This window comes from Trichosurus vulpecula, chromosome 6 (assembly GCF_011100635.1).
Source record: "Trichosurus vulpecula isolate mTriVul1 chromosome 6, mTriVul1.pri, whole genome shotgun sequence".
NCBI classification, from domain to species: domain Eukaryota; kingdom Metazoa; phylum Chordata; class Mammalia; order Diprotodontia; family Phalangeridae; genus Trichosurus; species Trichosurus vulpecula.
In genome coordinates, this window is record NC_050578.1 from 2,208,265 (window position 1) to 2,225,344 (window position 17,080).

Sequence of the window (17,080 nt, forward strand, 5' to 3'; positions counted from 1 at the left end):
TGAAAATAGAATAAAATTTAATTTAAAAAATCACACAACTCTTTGGCATCATTGTTGAATCCTATGAATTGAGGGGGTATGTTTGAGGAAAAGGGGAGCTCAATGGGAACACATGCGAGAGCGGTTTCATATTTTTGGTCACTTTGGGGGCAAATTCCAGATGATGTCACTAGGTTTCTGCTGAACCTGAGAACCAGCTCAGGTAGCTGGAGCACCATCTATTGGCCAAACAATACATTATACCTCCCTTAATTAAGTAATTAACCATGTCAGCCTGTTCTTCTCTACCAAAGAAAGCAGAGGAAGATATTGGGATGGCTGACTCTGCTAGGATATACTAGCACTCAGCACCCACACCAGCCTTCCATCACACTGGCATGCAGGGTGGTAGCTGATGAGTTGATGATAATCTGTCTCTCTCTCTCTCTCTCCCCTCTTCCCTCCCTCCCTCCTCCCCCTTTCTCTAATAAAATCCAATTTTTTACCATGCTCTTCCTATTTTTCCCTCCTTCGAATACCTTATGAATTAAACCTTCAATGCCTTCCCAGTTGGGTCCCTTCCAGCACACATTTTGTCTATATATTTTTGGTCTAATCTTGCTACTTTTCTCATCTGTATTCTTTTTATCACCATTTCTGTCTCCTCAAAAAGTACTGTGATGTTCAAGTCCAAGTATCACTAGTGACTCTGCTGACAGTGAGAACTCTTGGCAGATCTTTTCCATTTTTTTTTCCATTTGTTGTCTTTTTTGCATTTTTATCTTTAAATGCCCTTGGAATGACTTACTTAATTGAATGTCTCACCTGGCTCTCTTTAAACTGGTTTTGCCATCTTCTAATTCTTTCCACTTTATGAGATTTTGTTCCTAATGTGCTAAAATCCTTTGTGATATTTTACAAAAGAGTTTACATTGTAAGCCAGTGTTGCCTCTGATGGCTCCCTCTTTCTGACTGACAAGTAAGTTGGGCATTTGCTGACTGAGGCATCTCTGAGGTGCTTTTGGTTTCTTTGTAATGATGCCTGAATCACATTGTTTCAACATCCTATTTAAGGAAGATGTCCTTTCTACCAACCCTTACCTAGTTTTCCTCATCAGTCCGTTGTCTGAATAGATCAAGTTTGAGTTGTTTCAACTGCATTCCGTATCTTTTCCCGCTTATCCTTTTGTCTCTCTTCACACTAATTTTGATCTTTGTTCTGACAAGTCAACGGTCTTAATGCACTCAGATGCTGTTGTGATGATTCATCCTGGGTTCTCAAAGAGAACTAATGGGTAACATCTTGACTTGCATGGGAATTGGATTTAAGTGAGACAGAGCTGCTCAAAATCATCAGCCACACTCCCTGCTCTGGAGTCAGCAAAGGCCAACAGGAAGATAAATGTCAAGATGACTGGGGATGGCCCAAGATGCAGCAGGGCCTGGTGGGTCTTCAGGCTGGAGCAGGCACACCATCAGTCAGCGGTGGGCCCTAGGCTTGGGGAGAACTGGGGAGGGGGACTCACTCACCTTCCAGCATTTTCTGCAGGCTGCTCCTCATGACGTGTATGTTTTCAATGCCGATGAACTGAAATTTGATGTTGGCATAGTTGTCCTCGTTCTCATAACCTTTGCCGGCTGCGCGGTTGGCCATGGCATTGAGCTGCAAGACAGAGCAAGACTGCTCACACTCACTCAGTGGCAGCAGCAGGCCTGGGTGGGGGAGGGCACACACGTGCATGCATTTATGGGCAGCCCAGCCCCCTCCATGCCCCACTCCTTCTGAGATTCCAATCCTTTCCACCACATATGTCCTGTATATACATAGCACTCAGCCATTGTCTTCCCCAACAGAATGTGAGCTTCTTGGAAAGAAAGGGAAGCAGAGAGATAATTTGGAACCCAAAAATTTTTAAAAAAAGGATGAATGTTAAAAAATTTTTACATGTAATTGGGGGAAAAGTAAAACATCATATATACATATATATGTATATATGTACATATATATGTATATATGTACATATATATGTATATATATGTACATATATATGTATATATATGTACATATATATGTATATATATGTACATATATATTTTTTTTTCCTAAAAAATGAGCTTCTTGTGAGCAGAGTCTGATTTTGCTTTTTCTATCACCAATGCATGTATCTTACGGTACCTGGAACTCGGTAGGCACTTCATAAATGCTGTTAACTTGCTAGCATTTGACTATTTGGAGGAACTGGGGTGTTTAAGCAGGAGAAGAGGATACAGGAGGAAATGGGAACTGTCTGGATATCTGAAGGATGACCATGAGAAGAGTCAGAGGAGATTTGCCCTGCTTAGCCCCAAAGGGCAGTGCTGGGGCAGTGGAGAAAGCTATAAAGAGGCACATTTAGGCTTACAATGAGGAAAACCTTCCTATCAATGACAGCTGCCTCCAGAGGCAGTGGGCTCCCCGTCCTTGGTGGTCTCCAAGCTCAGACCGCCAGACCATTTCCAACATCCAGCCCAGATTAACCGGTGAATGGTCACTTGTCTTCTAGGGGCAGAGGGACCTCTTGAGGTGTGGATTGGAGCAGGGAGTGCACTGGTCTGTAAAATCGAAGGGGCTGGACTCAGCGGCCTCCGAGGGCCCTTCTAGCTCCCCGTCCATCACCTCTGGGCTGCCTGTTGGGATTTTAATGGGTGTCTACCTTCCCCAGCTGCAGGGATGGCAGCCAAAGTCCTGGGCCGGAGGGTGGGCTCTGCTACCCCCTAGCGAGTGACCTTGTACAAGTCTTTAGCCCTCTGTAGAACAGGGAGGACAACAATGGGACTATTGCCTCACTGGGCAGCAGGCCTTAGAGGAACCTGCTGTCCAACGCTGCTGCTGTTAACAAGGACCCAGCTGAAAACCGGAGAGAAAAGGTAGGCCAGTACTGAGTGGAGAGGCTAATGCCCAGACCTGCAGCCCCATGGGCTCGACAAGTGCTTAACAAGTGCCTCATTCAATCCTTACAACAACCCAGGGGGATCATTATTCACATGTTACAGGTGAGGAAACTGAGGCAGAAGCTAAATGCCTTGCTCTGAGTCACAGAGCTAGTGAGCATCCCAGGCTCTGTGCACTGTGGTGCCCCCACTGGCCTCTTGGGAGTGGGTGAGCACCATCTTCTCAGTGCAGTGGAAGGAAGCCACATGGCCACACCAGCTGGCCCAGCTTCACCAGGAGTCCTTCACTCTGGGGCCCTCGAGCCCCTTGGATGCTCCTTCCTGAAAGCTGCATCTTATCCTGCCTCTGGCAGTGAAGAGAGAATCTTGGAAACCTCCAATGATTGGAAAACAGTTGTGGAGGTGCCCAATGGCGGTCCAAAGTCCCTGGAAGAATGACTGGTGACCTGGAGCGAGGCAAAGGCCAAGCCTTGGAGGGAGGTCTGGACTGCGGGGCTAGCCCTGGGAAGACCTTGAGTGGAGGGCACCCTGGGACTCTTGCAATCTTTGTTTCAGAATGTCTGGTGGTGCCATGATTGTAGACACTAGAACTTCACGTCATGATTCACTGATTCAGCCCATGGCACTTGACTGGGGTGTCTTTGCTTGCTGGCTATTCTACCCTGCTCCTCAAAGGATCATCTCTTGTGGCCCCAAACTGGAAAAGCTCCATTTCCTGCCTGCTCCACACCGTGTGAAAATGAGGCATAAGGCAGTGGCATTTATCCCTCACCCCCTAACTAAAGAGCATGGCGGCGGGGGGGGGGGGGGGGGGGCGGGCCTGGAAGCTTCAGAGGCAACAACATCAAACCAAATTCATCAACCAATGCCGAGAAGCTCAGACTGAACTGGACAACCACCAGAGAGGCCAGGCCTTTCATCGAGCGCACCAGAAGGTGGCAGCGTTTGACGTCCCATTGGAAGCAGTGAGATGGTAGCGGTGCCCAGGATCCTAGGTCTAACAGAGAGGCCAATGCTGAGGCTCACAAGGCAGGCGATGGGAGCGCATGGGCTGACTCTGGCATCAGAGGGTTGGAATCTCTCCTTTGATGCTTACAGACCCTGGGACTCTGGGCACGTCACTGAGCCTCAGTTTACTCACCTGTAAAAGGAGACCACTGGCCTGGGCAGCCTAGAGGGAGGCCCTCTGGGCTCTAGACCTAGGGAACCTTCAAAGGAGAGATAGTCTGCATAGCCAGAAAAGTCCTGGAGGGACTGAATCCCTGAGTTGGGGTCCTCAGAAGGGGCTGAAAGCTCAGTGCCCTCTCAGGGACCTCCACCCCAGCTCTGCCCTCATCCCCCAGTGGAGGCTGGCAGGAAGAAGCCCCTCCTAAAGAGAGCTCCCTTTGCCCCTCTGAGGAAGAAGTGGGGACCAAAGTCTGGAGGTGGGAATTCTTCTCAGTGAGGACACTGCCGCCTGCTTGTAGGTCTGGGAAGGGACCTCACAGGAGATCTTACGAACGAGGACACGATGGCCTGGGAAGGGTAAGGGACTTGCCCAGGGTCACATGGCCAGTCACCTCCAATCCCAGGGTGGGGCAGCACCACTTTCACTCTGGCCTTCCATTAGCCCTGACCCTGTCATTGAACATTCAACCTGAAATGCCACTCACTTCCTTTCCATGGAAACCCACTGTGTGCGGCTGCTGCTGCCCCCACGTGACAGACTGCTCAGGCTTCCAGTCTCCTAACTTCTGAGAGTAAGCAATGAGAAAGGCGGGGCATGTGGGCCCAGGCTGGGGTCCAGGCAGGCTTGGCCCACTCTCAACCCCATCTGGCTCGAAGTCAGCTCTTAGGCGATCTCCTCCCAGAGATGAATGGGGACATGTATGGGCATGGCCTCCTCTCCCACCAAGCCAGACCCTTAGGGAGGAGAAGCTGCAGGTGAAGTCTTTCTATAGACTAAAGAAAGTCCCAGCAGCCTTTGCAGGGCAGGTGTGTGAGCAGAGATGGGAGAGGAGCAGATAGAGGAAGAAAGGACAAGAAGGGGAGAGAGGGAAGGGAGGAGGAGGGGGAGAGAAGAAGAGAGAGGGAGAGAAAGAGGTGGGAGGAGAGAGGGAGAGGGAAAAAGAGGGGGAAGGAGGGGGCAGAGAGAGAGAAAAAGGACAAGAAGGGGAGAGAGGGAAGGGAAGAAAAGGGGGAGAGAAGAAGAGAGAGGGAGAGAAAGAGGTGGGAGGAGAGAGAGGGAAAGAGAGCAGGAAGGAGGGGGCAGAGAGAGGGGGAGAGAAAGGTGGGGGAGGGGGAACAAAAGGTCAAGGGCACAGGTTTTTGGCTCCTTAATGGCCCAGAGTCAGAACTGTTATCTGTCACTGAGAAGAAATAATCCCCGAGCTAAAAATACTCCCCCGAACTGTGCCTCCTGATCAGCTAAATCTGGGATTGGCCCAGCTCTGGCTGTCACGCATTTCCTTGAAGGCTTCCACAGTGGAGAAGGGCCCTGATTCCGGCCCATTCAACTAACTGCTGACTTGTGTTGTGTGTTCACTGTGAACCAATTCTGAAAAAACACCCAGGACCAGGATCATGCTACCTGGTGCCCGGAGACTGCCAGAATAGTTTCTCTCTGTCTTTGTCTGTCTCTTTGTATCTCTCTCTGTCTCTGTCTCTCGGTCTCTGTCTGTCTCTGTCTCTCTGTCTCTCTCTCTCTCTCTCTGTCTCTGTCTCTCTGTCTCTCTCTGTCTCTCGGTCTCTGTCTCTGTCTCTGTCTCTGTCTCTGTCTCTCTCTCTCTCTCTCTCTCTCTCTCTCTCTCTCTCTCTCTCTCTCGCTCTCTCTCTCTCGCCCTCTCTCTCTCTCTCCCTCTCTCTCTTCCCCCTCTCTGTCTCTCCCTCCCTTCCTCCCTCCCTCTCTCTTTCCTCCCCCTCCACCCCGCCCTCTCTCTCTCTCCATGTTTCTGCTGAGACCAGGCCTCTTTTTCTACCCAGGAAGCCTTTTCACTCTCTCTAACCAGAGTTTTTGGAGAGCAATCAATTATGGGCCTGGAGTTGGGGCAGCTAGGGGGCCCGAGTGGGAAGGGAGAAAGATGACAGCCACACTAGAGAAGTGGCTTCTGGGTTGGCAGGGTGGGCCCTGGCCACAGGGTGAGACGCAGTGAGCAGAGCTTTCTGGCTCCAAGGCTCCTACCCCAAACAGGCCCTTTCTAGACGCACTGTCTCCTGGCTCCTGTTATCCCAGGACAACCTCAAGAACAGCAGCTCCTGGGACAGCACAGAGAGCTTGGGGGTGTGTGGGGAGGCCCGCAGAGACCAAGGGCCCCAACGATGGAATCCCCTACAGGAATCTGGTGCCCGATGGCCAATGAGGAAGGTCACACATCTTCCGCAGACTCTCTCTTCTGAGAAGAGTGGGCCTGGGATGGCCCTTAAGCATCAGCCCCCTTCCCCATTTTAAAGAGGAGGAAATGAGGGTCAGAGAGAGGAGGGGACTTGGTCAAGGCCACATGCTCAACAGAAAGTCCTCTTGCCCCAAAGCCAGCATTCTTTCTACCGAGCCTCAGCAGGAAATGTCCCTCATCTGTCCCAACCTCTACCTTCCCTGGGGGAGGGGCGGGGTGCTGTTTGCATTGATTCTTAGGGAGAGCTCCCCACCCTTGCCCCAGGGCCCAGCCCTAAGACCCCATCAGGGAAGTACCAGGGGGAATGGGTCTTTTCCCCTTCTTTTCCCTTTGTTCCTCCCCCAACCTGGGAGGCCCAGATGCCATCAGGCAGGAAGAACAAAGTGCATCACCAATTAGGAACCATCCAGTGACATGGAGGAGTACCGGACCTCCCCAAAGTCCTCTGGGCCTCACCGTCTGCCCTGCTGCTAAGCTACCCAGGCCCTGGCCCTGGCCACTGAATCTTTTTTCCAGCCCTAAGAACCCTGGGCCTTGCCATCCTCCCCAAGGCTTTGGGTCTTGCCATCAAGTCTGCCACTTTGATGTGTCTTGTTTCCCTCAATTAGTGTGAGCTTCTTGAGGGCACTGTCCATCTCATCCTTTCTATTTGTATCCCCAGCACTTAGGACAGTGCTGGGCACTGGATAAATACTTTTTCACCCATCCCTCCATCCCTCCATGCCTCCATCCATCAGGTTCAGCTTTGGAAGGTCCTAGGGACTGTGGTGGGAAGCTGGAAGGGCCCTCACTCCTGTCCAATACCCTCATCTTACAAAGGAGGAGGCTGGGGCCAGGCAGAGACAGAGACCCACCCATGGTAATAAAGGTAAAGAGCAGGGTTTGGACTCTGGTGCTGAGCCCTGCTGCCTCATGCAGGCTCTGGATCAGAGGGCAGTGTTCCTGCTCCGGCTACAGCAGCTGGTGATAGGCCAGCTCTCTCCAGAGGGGAGGGCTGCCCCCCCCCCCCCCCCCCCCCCCCGTGTGAGCAGCTTTGGCCACATTTAAGAATTCACAGTCCTGCAGAGCTGAAGGGACAGAACTCCCAGAATCCTCCTGGGGCTGGACTGCCCAGGCCCAAGGATCTCCTCCCCCATGTATGGCCACTGTCCTGTTGCCCCTCCGTGGGTGCCTGTCTTACCTTAGGCCGTGTGTCCACAACGTACATGAAGTCACTCCCTGGGTTGGCTCTCCGGATTGCCTGCAACATTTGCTCATCCTCCAGACAGCGGGCACTGAAACCGGACAAAGGCTGGCTGCTCCGGCAGATGGAGGCCTGGGGGAGAAAATAGAAAGTGCTCACAGGGGCTGGCCATGGCCCCAGGGCCCCTGGGCATCATACAAGCATCTGAGCGACCCCCTCACAAGCATCAAGGACCTTCGTGTCAGCAGATGGGCTCTGAGCCGGGACACTCACGGGCTCATGCCCAGTGGCTCAGCTCCATGACGTTAGGTAGGCCACTTCCCTTCTCTGGTGCCGGGAGCAGCACAGCAGATGGGAGACACGTCCTCCCAGGAGTAGAAAGGCCCTCCATGGATCTGGGTGGGATGAGCCTGCTGTTTAAAGGCAAATTCCCATCCAGAGGAGCGAGTGTGCTCCTTCTGAGTGACCGACCTCAGGAGGCTGAGTGTTTATTCTGAGGTCACTGCCATCCTGGAAAACGTCTCTGGATTCCTCGGCTGGAGTGCCACTGGAGTGAGCTTACACACCCTCTCCGACTCCATGTTATTACTTTATGGCTTATGGCTTCATTCAACACTCTCTACCAGGCAGCGACAGCCTGTCCAAGCTGGGAGGAATTCTAGAGAGCATTCGGCCTACTCAAACCCAGTCAGCAAGCTTTGATTCAGCTCTCTGTGCCAGGCACTGTGCCAAGCATATCTGAAAGAAAAGCTGAACCAAAGGACTTATCCAGGCACACATAGCTCTGGAGTGGCAGAGCCAGCCCTCGAACCCAGGTCTCCAGGCTTGGAGCTGGTCGCTGCTCCTTCCACTGAACAGGCCCCTTGGGGCTTAGAAACTTTCTGGGCATTTCCCCCAATTAAACCCATTCCCCACAGACCCCAAACTGGTCACCCTAACACTCTCACAAGAATACACTGCTTCTCTGGGGGCCTGAGGAAGGCTCCAGCAACACTCTGGGGACATGCTCATGGTCTCCTGACCAAGGGTGTGTAGAGAGGCTCATCACTGCGGCTAGGCTCCAAGGTGCCAGGGCACACGGCTCGGCCGGCAGGGCCACCATTCTGTGCCAGAGCAGGGCAGAAGGACAGAGTCCTATTTCTGAGCCCACCCCCCCAACAGAGAAGACGTAAAGCCCCAGGCCCTAGGCCAGCAGGGCCACCGTTCTGTGCCAGAGCAGGGCAGGACAGAGCCCTATTTCTGAGCCCACCCTCCAACAGGGAAGACGTAGAGCCCCAGGCCCTAGGCCGGCAGGGCCACCATTCTGTGCCAGAGCAGGGCAGAAGGACAGAGCCCTATTTCTGAGCCCACCTCCCAACAGGGAAGACATAGAGCCCCAGGCCCTAGGCCAGCAGGGCCACCGTTCTGTGCCAGAGCAGGGCAGAAGGACAGAGTCCTATTTCTGAGCCCACCTCCCAACAGGGAAGACATAGAGCCCAGGCCACCATTCTGTGCCAGAGCAGGGCAGAAGGACAGAGCCCTATTTCTGAGCCCACCTCCCAACAGGGAAGACACAGAGCCCCAGGCCCTAGGCCAGCAAGATCACCGTTCTGTGCCAGAGCAGGGCAGAAGGACAGAGCCCTATTTCTGAGCCCACCTCCCAACAGGGAAGACGTAGAGCCCCAGGCCCTAGGCCAGCAGGGCCACCGTTCTGTGCCAGAGCAGGGCAGAAGGACAGAGTCCTATTTCTGAGCCCACCTCCCAAAAGGGAAGACTTAGAGCCCAGGCCACCGTTCTGTGTCAGAGCAGGGCAGAAGGACAGAGCCCTATTTCTGAGCCCACCCCCCAACAGGGAAGACATAGAGTCCCAGGCCCTAGGCCAGCAGGGCCACCATTCTGTGCCAGAGCAGGGCAGAAGGACAGAGCCCTATTTCTGAGCCCACCCCCCAACAGGGAAGACATAGAGCCCCAGGCCCTAGGCCGGCAGGGCCACCATTCTGTGCCAGAGCAGGGCAGAAGGACAGAGCCCTATTTCTGAGCCCACCCCCAATAGGGAAGACGTAGAGCCCCAGGCCCGAGCAGACCAAGGAGAAGAAAGCTCGGAACTTGACTCACATCGGTGTCTTTACAGTAATAAGACAGGGCAGGGAAGCGGCGGCGGCTTCGGAACTTGGAGCTGCCAACGATGATGTGTGCAGTGGCTGACCTGGGGACATAGACGTCAGTGGGATACGAGTCACACACCTGTCCAACAGAATAAACGGTAGCTTTAGAAAATCCACTGCAATGTCTGCGCCTTAGAGACCCAAGTACCAGGTTTGCTGGACTTCCAAGTTGTGAGTGCAAGGGCAAAGTGGGGCTGGGGCTGGGCGGGGGGGAGGGAGTGAGAGAGAGGAAGGGCTGGGGGGGGGAGTGAGAGAGAGGAGGGGCTGGGGCTGGGAGGGGAGGGAGTGAGAGAGAGGAGGGCCTGGGGGGGGGGAGTGAGAGAGAGGAGGGGCTGGGGCTGGGGGGGGAGGGAGTGAGAGAGAGGAGGGGCTGGGGCTGGGGGGGGGAGGGAGTGAGAGAGAGGAGGGGCTGGGGCTGGGGGTGGAGGGAGTGAGAGAGAGGAGGGGCTGGGGCTGGGGGGGGGCGGGAGGGAGTGAGAGAGAGGAGGGGCTGGGGCTGGGCGGGGCGGGGAGGGAGTGACAGAGAGGAGGGGCTGGGGCTGGGCGGGGCGGGGAGGGAGTGAGAGAGAGGAGGGGCTGGGAAGGAGCGAGCGCAGCCCGGACCAATGGACCTTAGTCGCTGGGCTTCAGAAGAAGACAGTTCAGACGAGTTCAGGAGAGGATCCCACAGGACTTGTTATTCCCAGGCGCCTTCCTCACCTGGGGGTTTCTGGATCCTAGAACTGGACAGGCCCTCAGAGGCCATCTAGCCCAAGTGCTCCATCGGATAGATGAGGAAACTAGACTCAGGGAGGCTACGGGACTTGCTACGGGTCACACAGCATTCCACATAGAGAGAAAACCAGGCCCAGAGAAGGGCTAGCAGCAGAGAAGGACCCTTCTTGGGTACCTCACTGTGGAGTGCAGGGGACCCTGGCTCTCTGTCAAGGGCTAGGCTAGGCCAGGATAGGCAAGGCGAGCTGAGGCAGGTGGTCCAGCCTCGGGGGTGTCTGTGTGTCTGTGGTGTGAGGACCAGCCACACGCCCTTAGATGTCCAGTGTAGGGCTCGCTCTCCAGTCATCACGTGTGTTCATGTGCCCTGCCATTTCACTGTGAGCTTTTGGGGAGCAAGAGCTGGCCTTTATTCTCCCTTTCCATTCCCCCAGGACCAACCACATCACAGCTCCACAGAACTGGAGCCCCCCCTCACTGCTAAGAGCAGGGCGGCTAAGGAGGCTCCATCAGCCTTTGGGAGAATTTACGCCTTCAAAAGGCGGATTGGTATCTTCTCCAATGGGGAAGAGCTTGGAGAGAAATTACTTCTTTATTCTAGAATTTGTTACCAAACAGGAGTGGACAAATGGGCAGTCTGATACGCACCTTCGATTTGGGCTGGGCACATTTCAGATTGAGTGTTTGTCCTTATTTTCGAAGAGGACCATGGCATCGGGGAGATGAGGGCAGATTTCAAAACGTTCAGAGGAAGGAGAGGTAGGACTGTGAAGGGGACCCTGGCCCCCGGGGCTAATGGGAGGAATGGGAATATTCTCAAGAATACACCATGAGAAGCAGGTCCAGCCAAGGGGAAGGATAACTTGTCTAAATCAGCCAGTGTGGCTGTATGGGAAATTCATCAACCAACTTTGATTCTGAAAATTTTATTAATGTTTTTATAGCAACGATGCTTCCCAACATACTCCCCCACCTTCACATTGTACATTTAACAATCAGCTCCTAGGTGCTGGTATGAGCTGACTCTGGCACAGTCCTGCTTGGGAGGAAACTAGAATAGCCAGAAGGCTGTGGGTTATTTTTAAGCTTTAGTAGGGAAAAGAGGGGGGTGAAAGAAAGGGCAGGATCCACCTGATGTGAATGGGATGCCACCAGAAGAAAATATGGAGGAGCCGCTCAATTATTTTTGTCTTTTTGCTTGTTTTCTCTTTGATCTTTGGACTGGAAAAGGCAGAACAGAAGTGGCTGAAACCCAAGGTAAGCAGGGAAAGAGTTCAAGTTATGGAGCCCAGGGGTCCCGCGTCTCAGAGGACTGGAAGGACCGGAGGCCACACAGGGATTTGGAAAGATAATGGAGAAAGAAAGAATGACAGAGGGCTAGGGAAGGGCAGATTTCCAAAAAAGGACGGCGAATAAAGGCTACAAAATATAGTCTGGTGCGCTCGACTTCATTCCTGGCAAAATTTAAGTGCGCGTTATTAAAAGGATGGTCCGTGAACATTTAGAAAAGGAAGCAGTGATCGCAAGGAGCCGGTCAGGCTTCAGCCAGACTAAGATTATTTCATTTTCTGACAGGGTCGCTACGCTGGCGGATGAGGGAAACATGCCACTGTACTATACCTAGATATTAGCAGAGCCTCCGACACAGACTTCGCTCCATCTTTGTGTAAACATGGGTCCAGAGAAATGGGCAGGATGAGCTGACCTGCAACTAGTGAATGCCCCAACTCCCAACGCAGCCACAAATGACCCGATGTGAACTTGGAAGGACGTCTCCTAGGACGGTCCTTTTGTTTATTTATTTAACGTTTTCCTCATTGTCTTAGATACAGATCTGCTTGTTAAATTATATGAGTCGGAGGCAATTTTTGACAAGGTCTGGGCAGATTAGGCCACTGAGCTAATGAGATGAAGCTGAAACGGGAAAAATACAGTCAGACTTCGGTCTGAAAAAACTGACTTCTGAAGTCTAAGAAGAAAGAAGGCTGGCTATACAGCAAGTCTTCTGAAAAAGGTCTGAGGTTTAGTGGCCCACAAGTTCAACATGCAGTACATGTCATCATCATTGATTAATGCATTATAACGCATAATAATAACCAGACCTAGAGGACAGAAGACCTGAGTTTAAATCTGGCCTCAGATACTTGTGACTCTGGGGAAGTCACGTAACCCTGCTTGCCTCAGTTTCCCCATCTGTAAAATAAGCTGGAGAAGAAAAGGTCAAACCACTTCAGTATCTTCGCACGAGCTGGACGTGACTGAAACGACCGAACGTTACCGAGTCCAGCACCTGAAGGGCGGGTCGTTTCATTTGATCTTCTCAACAATCCCGTGAGGTAGGGGCTGTTACTATCCCCATTCTACAGATGGGAAAACTGAGGCTGATGGAAGTTAAAAGACTTGCCCAGGGTCACACGGCGGATAAGGGCCTGAGGCCAGATTTGAACTCCGGTCTTCCTGACGGCAAAGCCAATGTTCTACCTCTCTACTGAGCCACCTTCCTCCCACTCCTGAACACATATCCTGAGGACAAAAGCGGAAATAAAGTTCCTAGATACACCCAAAGATTTGTGGCAGCATCTGTTAGGGTGGGAAAACGCTAGAAACAAAGCGTGTGCCCATCAGCTGGGGAATGGCTGACAGACTGCGGTGGATGCAGGAAATGAATGTTATTGTGTTGCCAGGAACGATGACTGGGAGGAATTCAGAGAAACAGGAGAAGCCTTTTCTGAATGGATGAAGATCAAAGAAGTCCACGGGCTTGAATCCAGGCCACGTGAGAATTAGTGGGAGGAACCAGGGATGTTTTTCCAGAGAAGAGAAGCCCGCAAGGGACATGATAAGGGTCTGCAGGGAAGGTGGATGAGATTAGGGAAGGATGGGATTTCTTCTGCTTGGCCCCAGAGGGCCGAACCAGGGGCAGTGAGGGGGAGGTGGCCAAGAGGCCCACTCAGCCTGGATGTCAGGACATGAGAGCCATCTAGGAACAAGGTGGGCTGCCCGGAGGGGCGATGGGCTCCCCCTCCTTGGATGTCTTCATGGCCGGGCTGGACGACCACTTGTCAGAGATGTTAGAGTGGGGGGTTATTTTGGGTTAGGGGTGGATTAGATGTCCTCTGAAGACCCTTCCGATGCTCGACTTCTGTGATTCTGTGAAAGGAGACCCAGGATGCAATGTACCCAGTGATGTGCGAAAGCCAACACTAAGGCCGGCTGGGCTCCAGTGAAGAGTGATGACCCATCTGGGCTCCAGTGGAGGCCGATGAGGCACACATCCCTACTTTTGGTGCAGAGGCAGGGGACGATGGCTGAGGAATGGGGCACATCCCCTCAGAAGGGACAGCTGCGTCCTCTGGTTTGGTGCCCCACGTCCCTCTATTACAAGGAAGGGTTCTGCTGGGGATGACCCAAAGGCAGAACAAGAAATAAATGGAAACTAATAAACCGGCCGGAGCAAACCCAGGGAAGCTGCCTGCTTTGCCACCAATAATTGTCCCTCCTATCTGGTACCGTCCAAAAGGATTGATTTCAGACATCACTGTCTAATCAAGGGCTGACCAGACATCTGGCTCTCACTTACTCCTGGCTGCCAGATTAATCTGACTCACCCGCCAGGCACTTCTCTTCTCAAAAGCCAACCAACTGCCTTCCACTTGCTGAAGGAAATCTAGTCTTTAGGGTGGCATTCAAGGCCTATTTTTCCAGACCAGCCAGCCACGCAGACACCTCCTATCCTGTAAACACTCCCTGCACTCTCTTTCTTTTAAAGAAACCACATTACTCTTTAATAAAACATTTATTGTGATTAGAAACACCTAAAGGCCTACGGCGGACGTCACTCTCGGCCCCTTTTGGGCGGACAACTCTAGGCTTCTCCTCCCAGAAATGAGTGTCTAGAAAGCCCCCTACTCCCCACACTTTTGAACGTTTACATCTACATTTACATTCAGTACTGAATACCTGGCACAAGTTCTAGAAAAGTGAGCACCAGGCTTCTCTGGGTCCGAGTCTATGGAAACTTCCCACTTAGGTTTTCATTTTTAGTTTATTTTTTTAAAAAAAAAATGTATTATTTATCTATTTTAAAATTTTGAGTTACGAATTCTCTCCCACCCCCCCACCCAACAAGCAAACACATTTTCATATTAGCCACACTGCACAAAAAGGCAGAAAAATAGAGAAAGCGAAAATCTGACGCTTTGATCCACACTCAGATGCCCTTGGTTCCTCTCTGGAGGTGGAGAACATTTTGCATCATCTTCCCCTCGAAGTTAAAGCAGACATGACATGGCTGTTACCATAAGAAGTCATGGAGGGAAGATTCCACTCCAGAATCTCAGAGCCGAAAAGCGCCCTGGGGATCATCGGTTCCAAAAGCCTTTTTTTGAGAGGGGGCTGGGGTGGGGGGGTAGGGCGGAGGCCCGAGGCTCTCTCCTGACTTCTAGAACCATGTTCTTTTCTCTACGGTGCCCTACATCTTCAAGCTACCCTTTTTAAAAGGATGGAGAAGATCACCGTCCTCCCTGAGAGAAAAGCAGATCAGCTGCATGGCCGAAGGAGGGGGAGGGAATAGGCCTTTTTATAGCACCTACTATGCGCATGAGAACACTGACCGCTCAGGGACTGGGTGAGCTGGCCAGTGAGTGCCCCAACCAGCTCTCTCGGCCTCTGCCAGCCCACAGCTTTACCCATGAACGCCCGGTTTTAGAAGGAGCAGAGGGGAGGGCCTGCCATCCAGGTTTCCAAGTGGCGGGGCCTCATCACACCAGCCTTTCCCTCGCCCCCGCCCTCTGCACTCACCCGGTAGTCTCTGTTGACATCACTGAGGTGCCAGCAGCTGTTGGGGATGCCCATGCGCTGGTACTCCTCACGGAGATCCACCAGCCTCCAGCCTTGCTCACGCTCTTCTTTATCCAGCTTGGGGTTGAAGGAGAAACAGAACAGTTCTTCATATTTCACTGAAAGACAGAGGTCAGAGGTAGACAGTGAGATCCAGGCCCAGCAGCCACTGGGATGCGCCTTTTGTTCCAGAGATGTGGGCGAAGGGCTTCCCTGCAGGCTGGACCTTCTCCTTCCCCCATCAGTCCCCAGACGCCCATGAGGGCTGACCCTCTCCTTCCCAACACCCCCAGACCCCCATGAGGGCCTCTCTGCAAGCTGGACTCTCTTCTTTTCCCACCCCCCAGACCCCAAAGCCCCATAAGGACCATGGTATTAACTCCCTCCCCTCATGATGGACGCACAGACATAAGTATAGACATGATTCAGACAGCCCCCAGCACGTTGGACCCTCCCCAGGCATCCCAGGCCTTGTTCCATGTTTTGCAAACAGTCTTCCTGCCCCACCCAAGCCTAAAGTTATTGATCATAGTTGGGTAAGCAGTGAGCATACCTCCTCTTCAGCCCTTTACAAGGTCCACATTCCTCCCTTCCATTCAGCTCCATGTTAGCTTGAATGGAAGAGAACCTGGTATCCCCCGCCCCTTCCTCAGCATGTGGTCCCCAGAAGCTAGTCATGCCAACTCCCAGTCATGCCAGGGACTGGCCCTCAGGCCTCTTTTTTTTTCCCATGGAGACCCACAAGCCTTGCGGGGACACTAACTAACCATGGCACCCTCCCACCATTTTCACAGGAATCATCCCTAGCTAAAGGAGGGAATCTGCGGAGACCAGCACCTGCTGGTCATTGCCCAGCTGAGCTAGAAGATCATTCATCGGATGCAGAAAAGTCACCTGTCTGCACAGAAACCAAGTGAAAGAAGGTGGGGGGAATGGTCCTGCTCTAGCAGGATGGGGACAAGGACCTTCCAGGTGTCCTGATTTCAAAGGGAAAGGATTTTCAAAGGGAAAACCATGGATCATGGGAGCCATAAAGGGCTTCTAACTCCCCAACTTTGAGATCGTCTTTAAGGAGGCTTGTAAAAGGGACATGTCCGGAAAGGCAGGTCTCAACTGTTCGACTCAGATGATGGCATCCTGTATAGAGACTGCTTTGTTGTGTTTGTTTGCAATGTCCCACCCATTACACTGTAAGGTCCATGAAGGCTGGGCCTACCTACTGCCTTTTTTAATATCCCTTGCCCTTAGCACACTGCCTGGCACGTAGTAGGCACTTAATGTTGATTGATTCTGTGCTATGACTGAGAAAAATTTCTATTATACACACACACACACAGACACACACACAGACACACACACACACACACACACACACACACACACACACACACACACACACGGGGAAGCCTCATAGCAGAGACCACAATCCCAGCACAGCATGTCCTGGCAGGCTATACCCAGGTGGAAAAGGTTCGAGGACAGGGGCAGACTGTGTATCTGGTGTCCCAGGACCGGCCAGGCCAAAGTCAGAGAGCCACAGCCTCAGGCCACTGCAATTCCTGAGAACCAAGGATTAGGAAATGGACACAGGACCTGAGTATGGGGAGGGAGAGGGTATACAAGGAGAACACCACAGGAAAAGCCTCGATCCTTAGAGGCATGCATATACACCCACATCCACATAAGCTAAATCAAAGGCCTCAGCAGGATCCTTGGGGAGCAAGCATGGCTAGCCCTCACCAAGTTCCTTACCCCCTGGCAGCCTGGGCAGCCCATGGGCATCTGTGCCTTACACTTCTCATCATTTGGATCCATGAGCTTGGCTGGAATGGGCAGGTGGACCTCTGAATCCAGGACAAAAATGCTGTATGAGTTATCTATGGTGAGAGCCCAGGGGCCTTCAAATACCTCCTGTGCCTTCT

At 52.5% G+C, this 17,080-nt stretch overlaps 1 protein-coding gene across 1 annotated transcript in view; it reads right to left on the reverse strand.

Annotated features, from left to right (window-relative positions):
- The window catches only part of MTMR7 (myotubularin related protein 7), a 59,547-nt gene that overhangs the window by 27,928 nt on the left and 14,539 nt on the right, over positions 1–17,080 (reverse strand). Inside the window, exons 3-6 of the mRNA XM_036765448.1 lie at positions 15,120–15,277; positions 9,559–9,687; positions 7,462–7,596; positions 1,510–1,642 (exon numbers count right to left, since the gene is read on the reverse strand). Coding sequence (XP_036621343.1) covers positions 1,510–1,642; positions 7,462–7,596; positions 9,559–9,687; positions 15,120–15,277 — 555 coding nt within the window. The remainder of the gene's footprint in view (positions 1–1,509; positions 1,643–7,461; positions 7,597–9,558; positions 9,688–15,119; positions 15,278–17,080) is intronic.